The 13,338-nt window shown below is 42.9% G+C and overlaps 1 protein-coding gene across 1 annotated transcript in view; it reads left to right on the top strand.

Annotated features, from left to right (window-relative positions):
• The window catches only part of NEDD9 (neural precursor cell expressed, developmentally down-regulated 9), a 176,071-nt gene that overhangs the window by 55,470 nt on the left and 107,263 nt on the right, over positions 1-13,338 (top strand). Inside the window, exon 2 of the mRNA XM_014788748.2 lies at positions 9,016-9,203. Coding sequence (XP_014644234.1) covers positions 9,192-9,203 — 12 coding nt within the window. The 5' untranslated portion in view covers positions 9,016-9,191. The remainder of the gene's footprint in view (positions 1-9,015; positions 9,204-13,338) is intronic.

The raw sequence follows: 13,338 nt of genomic DNA, 5'->3' as shown, positions 1-13,338 counted from the left end.
AATAATGTTTGACCCTTTATCGGACACCCCATGGCCCAGTCAAGTTGACATAAAATTAACCATCACATGCATCTTTCTATTCTCTTGTGTACTGGCCACTACTGCACGGACCTAAGACCCTGATCTCTCATGTTATCATTTCTGTTTCCCATTTCTCTTCTTTTCTTTACAGTAAAGTTTCTAGAAAGAGAAGTCTAGACTCACTGTCTGAAATTTCTCATCTCTCATTCACTGTTCAACCCAATGGCATTTGGCATCTGTCCCCATCATTCCATTGAAACTGATTTCCTTAAAAACATCCATGAGCTCATTGTCAAATTCTTTCCTCTCTTGCTTTCTGTAACAGCACAGCATCCTGAATGTCCTCCTACCCGCCCTGCCCCTTCTCCTCTGTGACCCCTCTAGGAGTGGTATTCCCCATGGACTCACCATCTTCCTTTCTTGCTCTATAAGCTCTGTCCCTCTGATGACGTACGTTCCTTTGCTTTAACTACCAGCTATAAACTCATGACTCCAAAATCTGTATCTTCAACATTCACCTCTCTCTGAATCCAAGACTTGTATATATAACTGCTTATGGATTCTCTGCCCACATGACATTCCCACAAGAAACTGGAACTTAAAATGTCACATTAAATTTGTCATTTTGTCACAGACTCAATTCTTAATTTCTTCTTTATCAGAACAATACTATCGTCCACCCAATCTCCCTCTCCCTGAGAGACATTTATTATAAGAACTCTCTCTCCCTCTCCTTCCAATTCCAATCAGTTACTGTGCTCTATCCATTCTACTTGCTAAATATCCACTTCCTGTCGTCTTCATTGTCTCTGTCATGGGCTTAATCTGGACCCTCCTCATTTGTCATCTGGATTCTAGCACACCTTTGTAATGGATTTCTCTCAACCTTCACTCCAGCCACCTTTCCAATTCATCCACTAGATTCAGTGTGATTTTTCTGACAAGGAAATGTGATCAAGTTACTTCCCAGTTAAAACTTTTCAAAGTCTTCCCTATTGCCTTGAGGATGAAGTGTGAAGACAATTGCAACAGTCCAGGAGAGAGACAAGGGAGCTAAGACAGTGGCAACTGAGATGGAGAGATAGGGGAAGGAGGGAGGGAGCTGGAGATCCTAAGGAGCTAGAAATGACAAGATCCCATTATTGTTTAGATGTGAGGAGTGAGAATACAGGAAGTGATAAGGAAAACCTCTCCATTCCTGACTTGGACGATTTAGTGAATCATGGGTCCCATTCTCTGAGACTGGGGACCGAGACTTTCCTTTCCTCTTGGACAACAGCAAGTTGAGTTACTTGGGCGGGGCACCACGTCTGGGGAAGCAAGCCTTCAGGAAACCTAAAGGTCTGGACGGAGATGAGTCAGAGCCTAGTAAAGAAGAAGAAATAAAAATTAATACCAGATGGGTGAAGGATGCAGTTGAAAGACCTTGTAAATAGTCAGTGTCCAAGAACCCTACAGGAGTGGAAGGTGCAGCAAACAATGTCCTCTCCTCTGCCAGGAGATTCCTAAAAATTTGCTCCCAGAGACCAGGAGAAGAATGAGGGCCATGCTCAGCAAGACATTACCTAAGTGCAAAAGGGTTTAAAGGACTTATAACACATTTATTTCATGATGGTTGTCATGCCCTTTTTCTTGGTCAGGGTTTTGGCTGTAGTTTGAAATCTTGCTTTTTATAGAAAATTTTAAAATATGAATTATTTTGTGGCTATGTCTCCAGGGTGCACATTTGGATGTTCACATTGATGAACTAATAGAGAGCCCATTTCATCTCACTTTCTGTACTGAGTCTTACCCATTTAAAACAAAGGAAAGCTTTGTTCTGTAGATCTTTAAAACATACCTGAGAATTTCCAATTCACTTAAAAGTCGATCCCGTCCAGGGATCATTCTGAAAGAACCAAGGTCATTTGAAGAGCTGTAAGCCAACAACATTAAACTAGTTAAATTGAGCCAATCCACCCAATTTGACTGTTTAGCCAAATTCAAGTATGTCCAATGCATTAGGGTATTATCCCTAACAAATTCTTCTTGGGTATGGCTTGACGAGATCACTGGTATTTATTTATTGTTTTTACACAAACGGATAAATAGATATATACACCATAACTAAGAAGAGTTTTCATAGGTAACCTGGTTAGAATACTGAATGGGGCCTAAGAGAAGGCTGAAGAACACAGTCTTTCTGCCAAAGAGCAGCGAAAAATCTGACTTTTTGCTCTGCAAGGAAGTGGCTGATGGACTGTTCTATGAAGAGTTTAATTAGCTCTGTCTTTCTGTCTTAGTTACCTACCAAAATAAACCATGGGAGTGCCAATGTGGTAGAGGACTCCATCAGCAGCTGCCAAGCAACATCTCAGTAAGGCTTCATAGCCTAGAGAAACAAAATTACTAAGGAAGACAAGTTAGTTAAGTGTGTAGTTTCAAAAGGCCTCTACTTCAGTGGCCAGACAGTGAACAGCCAGTGTGCTCTGCTGGCCACAGTAGTCCCAGGCCCAAAATTGTCCTTAGGCAGAACCATAAGGGGGACCCAGCTGGTTTCAGCCCCTGGGCTCTCCTCCTCCTGCTCCTGCTGCCCTCCTCCAGGGGAACATTGCCCAGCCCCCTACTGAGGGTCTTTCTGACACCTTTGCCCATAAATCTGACTCAGGGTCAGGCCCCATTCCCTCAGGACACTATCCAGATGGTGAAAGGGTCACTAGATAGATGCACTCGATTTATGATGTTCACAACTGATAAATGCTTATCTTCTGTGCTTTTAAATTAAATAGCACTGCACTTTCACCATTGCCTCCAAGGACCTATATCAAAGGCACAAGCAAAGTAGGAACACAACACAATGTGACAGAGTCAGAGACAGACAGAGAGAGATAGAGACAGAGAGAGAAAGAAAGAGAGACACTATTTTGGGTCAATAATGCCTTTCCTGGTGTCCCATCAATTATATATCCAGATGATAACCTAAATAAGATATATAACTGAGGACACATTTTTGTCTGACTCCTTCATCTTACACATGAGGAAACTGGGCCCTAGAAATGGCTGAGTTGCCCAAAGTCACACACTTGGGACTAGAGCCCAGGTCTCCTAATTTCCAGGCCACTGGTCTTCCTGCCATGAATATCCCACTGCATTGCCAGTTTCCTGTGGCCCACTGGGAGATACAGACGGTTGGAGAACCTGGCTTATCTTAGTAGCTGCCTATGTACCTTCCCATCAAGGACCCTAAATATAAGGATCAGATACCAGACTAGACAAACATCCAAGGAGAGCTGGGAAAAATGTAGCCTCAGTGTGGGAAATGAAATGGGTTGCCAGGAGACCAGGAACTTAGGTAGACTGCCCTGAGGGAGCCATAATAGCTGGCTTCCTCAACTGTGCTTATCCCTTCCCGCAGAGATAACCATCCCACAAGCAGAAGCCCTGCCCTTTTTACCCACACCAAGGCCAAGAGCACTGCGCCCTCTCAGTCTGTGTTTCTGGATTCCACCCACCCACCCTTCCTTTAGAAAGAAGCTCTTTGTTTTCCTATCACCAAGAATGCTCACAGAGCTCCAGGGAAAGGGTCTACTTCATCATACTTCCTCATTCAACAAACATTTACTGAGCACCTACTGTGTACAAGACACTGAGCTGGGTCCTGGGGAAACAGGTGGAGTGGCCACAGTTACTCTCCCACACACAGGACATCCCCTGAAGGTCCTCTTCACGTACAAGTGCTTGCTTGCACATGGGTCTCTTAGCCCCATGTGGACAGTGAGCATATTTCTAAACCCCAAATTCCAACATATGGTCCCCAAAATGATTACTTTTCTAATTTGTGAATGTGTTTTTTTTTACGATTTTTTTTTAATTTTTATTTATTTATTTATTTCCCCCAAAGCCCCAGTAGATAGTTGTATGTCATAGTTGCACATCCTTCTAGTTGCCGTATGTGGGACGCAGCCTCAGCATGCCCGGAGAAGCGGTGCGTCAGTGCGCCCCCGGGATCCGAACCCTGGCTGCCAGCAGCGGAGCGCGCGCACTTAACCACTAAGCCACGAGGCCGGCCCCTAATTTGTGAATGTTTTATATGAGCATCTTTAAAAGGCTTAAAAATTAAATTGTCTTAGTAAGTCCTTTAACAAATTTCTTTTACTGAAAAGAAATAAATCTTATTAAATTGGGCTTTTTTGAGAAAAATTTGTGCTACATGTTCATCAAACCCATATGCCTTAACTTGTAAAACTTTCTCATAATCAGTCTATTGCAGCTTCTTCTATTAGGAAGGATCTGAGATATCACCTAAGCCAGGAGATTTAAATTTTTTATTTTATTTTTTAAACAATGAAACACTTTATTAAGCCAAATATTACCAAGAGTTCCAAAATAGACAACAGTTAAAACTGGAGCTGCTTTGGTCAAAGGAGAGGTGGAGAGCTCAGAGCCCTCTCTTCTAATCTTCCACTCTCATCCCACCACCTCTGCTTCCACAGATTTTGGAACTGCGCTCCACAAAAATGACGATCCGTCTACTCTTCATGTCCCAAATGAGGAAACTGAGATCCAAAGAGAGTTATGATTGATCTCATTTTAACTAATTACATCTGCAATGACCCTATTTCCAAAAAAGGTCACATTCAGAGACATTAAGGGTTAGGACTTCAATATATGGATGTGGGGGGACACAATTCAACCCATAGCCCTGACTCCTGCCCTGTTTGGATGAAGGTCTTGATCAAGCCAAGGAAGCCCCTGACGCCAGGTTCTTAAGGAAGAGATGTGAGCCTATTTGACCATGGCTGGGAAGAAGTCAAGAGAGAGAGAGGGTGCATAGAGAGATCCAACTGAGAAGGCAAGAGAGGATGGCATTGAGGCCAGGTAGAGGGATTAGCTTGAGCACAAGAGGAGACACTTCCTTTATGGTCAGAAGGAGGAGGGGAGGAGAAAGGAATGAGTTTGGATGCAAAATGAATCTACAGATGTAGATGACAGAAGTTGAGGGAGTTCGCTTCAGATAGCTCTAGATTTCTCTGTGAAGCAGGAGGAGAGATTGCCTATTGAGGCTGACAGTGGAGCCTGGGATTGGGGCTCAGTAGATAGGCAGGCAAGAAAACCAGAGGCTTGAGGAAAGTGGAGAAAGTTTGAAATAGCCCCTTGCATAAGAGACAACAGCCAGCTGTGTCTAGAGTAGGCATTGAATGCATCATTACGGAAGAGGATCTATTATCATTGTAATAGCAAAATGAGAGAATGGGAGGGTGAGCTGACCACGGAACAGAGAAGGGCTGCCTGATAGGAACAAGGGCCCAGATGGCATTGGTGACCATAAGTTTATAGCAGCACCATCTGCAGGGTGTATGGTTTTTCCAGCAATGCTCAACAGCTGGGCGATTGATGTAGAGAAAGTAAACAGTTGAGTTCATCGAGGGCTGAGCTTTGCCCAGGAGGGTGCATTAAAAGGACAAAGGGGCAAGGAGGTTGAGGACATTAGTAAGAGTAAAGTGAAGTGAGGGAGCTCAGCGGCCCAAGTAGGTGGAGAAGGAAGTGTGCAGTGACGGGGCCATGCCTATTTCTGCTGAAGAGGCTTGCACATGTTCCTTGCTTTCCACTGACCTGAGCACATTGTTATTGCTGCCTCCGGGAGGAACAGATGCTACCAGATGGGGCATGCTAATGAGCTGCAAGCTGATGGACTCCCCCAGCTGATCTTCCTCCTCTAAGGTGGTCCTGACAGGTCCCAGATGGGTAATTCAGCAATTTGTGCCCAGTGCCACCACAACTGTCAGAGCATGCTCTGGGGACATCTGTACCCCTACGAAAGGATGAAGTCAATACCAACTGTGTATCTAAAGAGTTGGTTCACCCCCTAGGTCAGTCTGCTAATCTGTGTGTTATTTTAAAATGCTGTGTGGGCCAACTCTGTTTATTTGGATTTTATTACTACGAGTCTTCCAGGGCTGCAGATCTTGTCTTAGCTGCCATATTTCTAACAAAAACTATGGATATTATTATAAATATTATTATTGTAATTATTATTATATACCTCTTTTGATTTTGTTAGCAGTCAACTTGGAACTCCAAATTACTGGAATCATTTCAGTATCTTCAGATGCAAATAATGGGGAAAAAATACAAGGAAACTTTTTAGTAGTATACTAAAAATATCTCTATTGTGGAATGGATAAAACTAAAAAGAAATACCAAACATTGTCAGGAGCAATGGGAATTGTCATACCATGCTGGTGAGAATATAAATTGGTACAATCGCTTTGGAAAACAGTTTAGTATTTTCCCTTAAAGTTGAAGATATGCATATCTATCGTGTAGCAATTCCATCCTAGGTATATGCACAACAGAGACAGATAAAGACCTACCTAGCAGCATTATTCATAATGGCCTAATACTGGAGACAACTCAGTTGTTCATCAACATTGACATAAATGGATATACATACGATGGAATATTATACAGCAACGAAAATTACAAACTACAGCTATAGGCAACAAAAAGATGAATTTCACAAACATAATGCTGAGCAGAAGAAGCCAACATAAAAGAATATATACGGTATGATTTGTTTATTCAGAGTTCAAAAACAAGGAAAAGTAACTGCAGTGTATAGGAATGCAGACGTAAGTGGGTAAGTAAAGTATAAAGAAAGGCAAGGAGGGGATGACCATAACAGTCAGGATAGTTACCTTTAGTTACCCTTAGGCAGATTCACCCCCAATATTTGTGGGGAGAGCTGCATATCATAGGCCTAAATATTTAAAAGTTGTATATTAATAAGCTATTAAATAAAAGATGTTCCATCCTCCTACCTTGATAAATATATCTTCATGGCAACCTAGAAGGTCAGGTTGGGCCTTAGAATTCTTGCACTGCTTAGAGCTTCTCGCTGGAACATGGGACACAAGAAGAGCCCGCTCCCAGACCATCCACCTTCTCCTCCCACACTGTGCTCCATCCCAAACCTCAAGGTCCTTGTGCTCATGTATGTGCACTCCCTAATCCTAAAGTCTAACCTCATCCATAGCCTCCTACACATATCTGCCCCTGGCCACCCCTCAGGAAGGTAGACCTGAGGAAGAGGCCCAGGAAGACTGGAAGTGGGCTTAGAATCATTTGGACAGGGAATCCCAACGTCCTGGTACTTGGTGCATGGTCTAGAAAGGGAGACATGGCTTCCAGGTGGACATAGCTTCTTGCCCCCACAGACTCCTCTCCCCTTGGAAAGGGACAGAGCTGGAGGAGAGCTAGAAGCCCAAAAGCATAAGGCCCAACACAGATTCCCCTGCGCGGGGCTTAGAGCAGTATTGCCTTCAAAGGAAAGAACGGAGTTGCATTGGGAAGGGCACCTGGAAAACTTCCAGGCTCCTGGTAGGATTCTATGCCTTGACCTGGATGGCAGTTAGATTTATAACAATTTATTAAGCTCTACATTTGTTTAATACAGTTTTCTATATGTGTGTTATATTTCACAATATAGAATTAATGAAATCTATATACGTATATGATCCCTGGTGCTGTAGTATATGGGATCCCCATAGACAAATCAGCTCTGAGAGGTTGCCTTTAAGCTCAGACACTGTGAGCGGTTAAAATGCCTCAAGGTGTGAATACCTAAGGGGGAAATGGACAAAATGCTGGAAACACAATAAATCTCATTGCTGGTTTTCTCCACCATCTGGGGCCGAGATCCTTGGGTGACCACGGATGGGTTCAGGCAGAGCAAGTGAGTCATGGGCCATGTCCTCTCGCCTAGCCACTGCAAGTGCCTCAGAGGAAAATTCCCTTTCCCCCTCTTAACCAAGGTTATAAATACTGTGTTTATCAAACCAAAATTATAGGAAGCTATGCCCATCCTAGCAGAAGTGAAAGGAGACCAACTCCCAATTATCCTGTGTTTGGAAAACAGTTCTAGGAATAGTCTTCTTCCCCATAAGGGCAGCTGGAGAGTTGCATTACACAGTTCCCTGAGTTTCTACTACGAGCCAGGCACCATCCTTATTTTTCTGCTCCACGTTTTAAAACATCCATTTAGTTTTGATTTTTTATTCTTGACGGGAAAAACACCTTCCTTTCACAAAGATTCAGATTCCTGGTTCTCAAAAAGATTTCCATGTGCCCCATGTGGCTTAAATATCAGGGTTTTTCTAAGAGTATGTATTTCAACTATGGTTCATAAAGACACACACACACACACACACACACACACACACACACACCCCATCCAAAATTGAACTTTATGGCTGCAAGATGATGAAAGGGGCATGAAAAACTGGCTGGTGCTAACCAACCAAAAGCCCAGTCAATTTTTTTCCCCGAAAAATCAAATTCTAGGCTTTGCATCTAAGCTGTTTAAAGCCGCATTGCCAAAGCACCAGTTTTCCTCATTTTCAGGAAACAAGAAAAGCATATGGCTCTAGTGAACTTCACAAGCTGCTGATGAGAGGTAGAATCAGACACGTTTGGTGGCTTCAAAATGATAAAAGCAGCAACATGTTAGGTTAAAGATGGGTAATGAGGCAGTGGGGTAGAGGAGTGGAAAACAAGATAAGTCAACAGGACTAAAGTGATAGATTACAGACAATGAAGACCCACTCACTTCTACCAGTCTGCCCAATGGGGCAGAAACACCTGGCAAAAATCTAGCCATCACTCAAGACTCCACCCAAAATTTACCTTCTCCCTCCTTTGTGCCCTCACCAGATCCACTTCATACTCTACCAGAGTACCTGTAACATTTTATAGCACTGTATTTTTTGGTTTGTCCTACAAGACTGTGGGTTCCTTGAGGACAGAACCATATTTTATGCATTTTTGAAGTTCCAGCTAATGCCTAGCAGGAGCTCCACAAATGCTTTCTTTGATTACATGAATGAATGAATGAATGATGGATTCCATTCATGAAAGTATGGATTTGGCTTTTCCAATTGCTATTACACAATCCTTAAGTGATGAAAAGTGTCCCAGCCTTCGCCGGAGTTTCACATTTTTGACTTCTCTTTTCAGGTTCAGGAAGCTGTGAATTCCATAATGTCGTACACTGGCCTGAGAAGATCGTGTATTCTTTAAGTAGAGTTATGAAAAGGAAGAAACTGGTCAGCAGACCAAAACACTGGAATTGTCCTTTTCAAGATCTGGAGCTCCAACATTCCTTGGCATAACAGAGAGAAGCACCTGGGAAAATGTGGGCAAGGGTGAGTAGTGATGGAAAAAACATACATTTCATGTGATTCCCTTTTGTCCAGTTCAACTCAGACGAATTCCTTTGAAACAATAATACAAATGGCAACTAACCCAGGATTGCCACTAACATGTGAAAGTAAAAGGTTGATTTTAGGCCACCAGATTTTGCTGTGTTAGGTGAATCTTTTTACTTGGACACACTGAGGCCCCTGGAAGATTTCTGCTTCCATTCAGAAATCTCTGGGGAAGCAGTCTTCTGGGATATAGCTGGAATAGTCCACCGAGTATAACTAGTGCCCAAGCAAGTCTGAAAGTCAACTTAGCCTGGGGTGGAGGTTAGGGTTAAAATGGTCAGTTCTCCTACCTAACCAAAGCTTCCTAAAGGTTTTATGGAAATTAAGTAGAAAAAGTGATATGTAATTGCACTATTAACTGACTTCAAGGGAGGCTGCCCTATGGTGCAGCCTGGTGGAATTAGGGATCAGGCAGATCTGGATTTATGTCCTTGCTCTTACGTTTAGCAGTAGAGTGACCATGAGCCAGTTACTCAACCCTTTTGAATCTCTGTTTTTGAATTTGTAAAATGGTGATAGGAGAATTCTCTTGAGGATGAAAGGAGAAAATGCACATAAAGTAACTTGTACTCAAAAGAAAAAAAGTTAATTCCCTTATGTGTTGAGATCAATAATCTGTTGTCTGTATCACATGGAAAACTAACCATCAACACAAATAAGAAGGCACTGGGCAGCCACGTCAACCTAAAGAGGGCCTGATTTCATTTGCAGGAGAAAGGCTATAAGTTAAGCAAAATGACAGACTTTTTTTTTAACATTTTGATAAGTAATAAAAGGATTTCCGTGAAAGTCTTTAAAAACCAGTTAGACTGTCATACCATTGTAATGGTTTAAAGTAAAGTAATGACCTCTTAAAAATCCCCCTGGTCCTAGGATTCTATGACAAAAATCTGTCACGGAATTGGAGGCTTCAACCAAACCAAACTATGAATTCAAACTGGAGCAACTTACATTTATTTGCAATTCCTCTTGTCATTCGACATGAATATTAATTTGTTAATGAAAAGTGAAACAAAAGTCATCTCTTTTTGTTTTTTTATGTCTACCCAACCAGTTTTACTAAATTGAGACCAAAAAAAAAGAGAAAAAAAAAAAACCACATAGCATTCTCTAAAGCAAGGCAGTATTTCACTCCATTTGAGTCCCTGAGATGAACATGAGCACTGTGGTATTTCAAATACATGTTGATTCCCAGCTTTGGTGTTCTCGACCTGAAAACTAGACAATTCTGCTACCTGAAATCTTCAATTTGCTTTAGAATTATCTATGTTCCGTGTCCGAGGGTCCTTTGAGATCATTAATTCCATTACTTCCAGGTAGGTTTTTTTCCTCATCACTGAACTTTATTTCAATATTCCATACACACACTCACACACACATACACACACACACACTTACATTTAACCTCATACTAGACCAAGTAAAATGTAAATATTTGGCAATTATTTGTATCATCTAATAAAATGGAGCATTTGTTCCTTGCCGTTGATGTTTCCTAAGGATATATATCTGCTGCTTTTGGGGGAGCAGTGTGCTGGTTAAAAATATGGACCTTATACCATACCGCCTGATTCGAATCCCAGCCCCGCCACTAACGAGTGGTAGGACCTTCAATAAGTTATTTAACCTCTCTGTGCCACAGTTTCTTCATCCATAAAATGAGGATGAGAATAGTACCTATCTGGAGGGGTCGTTGTGAGGATTAAGTATGTAAATTGCTTAGAATCGTGTTTGGTGCATACTAAGCCCTCAATAGACACTTGCAATGAAACAGGAAGTTCTATAGCACATGGGAAGTAAAGTCTATGCAGCGAAAAGAAACAACTAAAGGTGGGAGATGGGAGAAGCAGAGTGTGAGGAAAGGCCTCATGAGAGAACGTGCCTCTGCGAACCTGGCTCAGGCCAGGCCTGGCTGCTCTCCTGAGCTGCCCTATGCTGTGATTTTCCGGTTCCAGGAGCAACAGTGAAGACACCGTGAAGGCATGGCCAGAAAAATCCTTTGGGGAAACCTGTGCTAGACTCGTAAATACTCTTAAAAGTAAGACCTTTACAAAAAATTCAGCAAATACCAGCAAGCCCTGAGATGACTGCAAATATGCATGTAAGGAGAAGGTGAGGAGTCCACACTCACACCTGGAAGGGCGTCTGCAGGCTGCAGGGAGGCCAGCGCTGTGCGGCCTTCTTCGGCCTGTCAGGGAGAATCAGCGGTGTGTGGCAGGCAGCCAGTCCCAGCCCCAGAGCCCTCTGTGCTCCTGCCTCCCAGTGAGTTCACCAGGTAGCTTGATAACCACCAGAATGGGGGTATTTAGACACAGAGATCAGCAAAGACAACAAATCAGGGCTGTTTCGTTTCGTTTTATTTTCAGAGAGCTGGTGGTTAAACATTTCCCAGTGCACCGCTGGGGATGATAAAGGGGCTGGTTCAGAAAAATGGAAAAACTGGCAGGAAGCTGGCAGTTGGGCATGGTGTGTTATGGTTAATCTAAAGAAAAAAAGCCAGACAACTATTATTAATTCACAGAGGGCCAAAAAGTGTTGACTGAGAGAACTTGAAAATTTTGTCCTTTTTTCCTGTTAAATACAAGTTCAATCCAGGTCCAAAATAGTTGTCAGGCTGTATAGTTACACGTGCCAAAGGTTTGTGATAAAAGTCCTAAAAAGGGAGATGCAAAGAAGTGAAGTAATTCACATACTCCTTTTTCATGCCTTTAAAAATATGGTTATTCTGACTTAATTTAGGGAATATGAAAACTCTGTCTACTGAGAATTATTACCTTACCTCATTATATCTAAAAGACAGTTTAATCTGTTCAGATTTCTAGGTTGTTCCTTAAGTGTAAAGATGAAAGATTAGAGACTAAAGTGAAGAAGGATCTCCTCATCCACCTTGATTAGCATGCCAGGGCTGCCATAACGAAGTGCCGCAGACCAGATGACAAACAACAGAAACGTTTTCTCACAGTTCTGGGGGTCAGAAGTCCAAGATCAGGGTGTTAGCAGTGTCAGTTTCTTCTGAGGCCTCTCTCCTCCCCTTGTAGATGGCCGTCTTCTCCCTGTGTCTCACATGGTCCTCCCTCTGTGTGTCTGTGTCATAATCTCCTCTTCATATAAGGACCCCAGTCCTACTGGATTAGGGCCTACTCCAAAGACCTGGTTTAACTTGAATCATCTCTTTAAAGGCCTTATCTCCAAGTGCAGTCACATTCTGAGATACTGGGATCTGTGACTTCAACATGTGGATTTGGGGGGTGACACAATTCAGCACATAACACTGCCTAAACATAAGCATAATTTATCCACGAGGAGAATTTGATTGAATAACATCACAGGTTGAGCCCAGAGAAGCAAGTTCTGGAGAGATGGAGACTGGTATGCAGGAGGTTCATGGGGAGCGCTCTCGGGAACACCCATAAGCAGCGAAGGAAGCAGGACTAGGCAGAGGGAGAGGTGGACTGAGCTGCAGTCACAATAAAGACCCTGGCTAATCTCACGGGCCATCTAAAGCTGGGTGGTCCTTCTGGGTTGTCTGAAATTGAAGCAAGGAGGCTGGGCCTTTATCCCCCAACCTGGACCAGTCATAGGGTGTGGGCTGCCCTGGGGAGGGTGCACAATGTGCTTGAAGAGGCTCTCTTTAGCGAGGACAATCTCAGGAGGAGACTCAGTGGAGAGCTGCTAGTCACCAAGTCTTCCAGAGCTGACACAGTGATTGCTCAGTCTCAGGTGGGGTCTCTGGTCAGGGCAGTGCAGTGTCCACAGCAATACAAGTGAACGAAGTCCCCCAAGTGAATGAAGGACTTACCATTATCTTCTCAAGAATTTTCTCGTAATGTCTCTCAGTGGATTAAAGAGTGACACATTATGAACACTAAAACATTTGGCCCCATGCTGGGCACATAGAAAATGCCCAGCAGCATGGTCAGTGAGTGTGGCTTAGTGGGGAAAATATGCTCTTTGAAGCAAAAGAGATCTGGGTTCAAGTCTCTGCCCTGCTATTTGCTAATACTTCTTACATTCTCTGAACCTCCGATTTCTCCTCTGCAAAATGAGGATAATAATACCAACTTTGTTAGAA

This window comes from Ceratotherium simum, chromosome 13, assembly GCF_057802395.1.
Source record: "Ceratotherium simum simum isolate JZ-2026a chromosome 13, ASM5780239v1, whole genome shotgun sequence".
In the NCBI taxonomy this organism is placed as follows: Eukaryota; Metazoa; Chordata; class Mammalia; order Perissodactyla; family Rhinocerotidae; genus Ceratotherium; species Ceratotherium simum.
The sequence above is the reverse complement of the archived record's forward strand: the minus strand, read 5'-3'. Positions and strand labels throughout refer to the sequence as shown.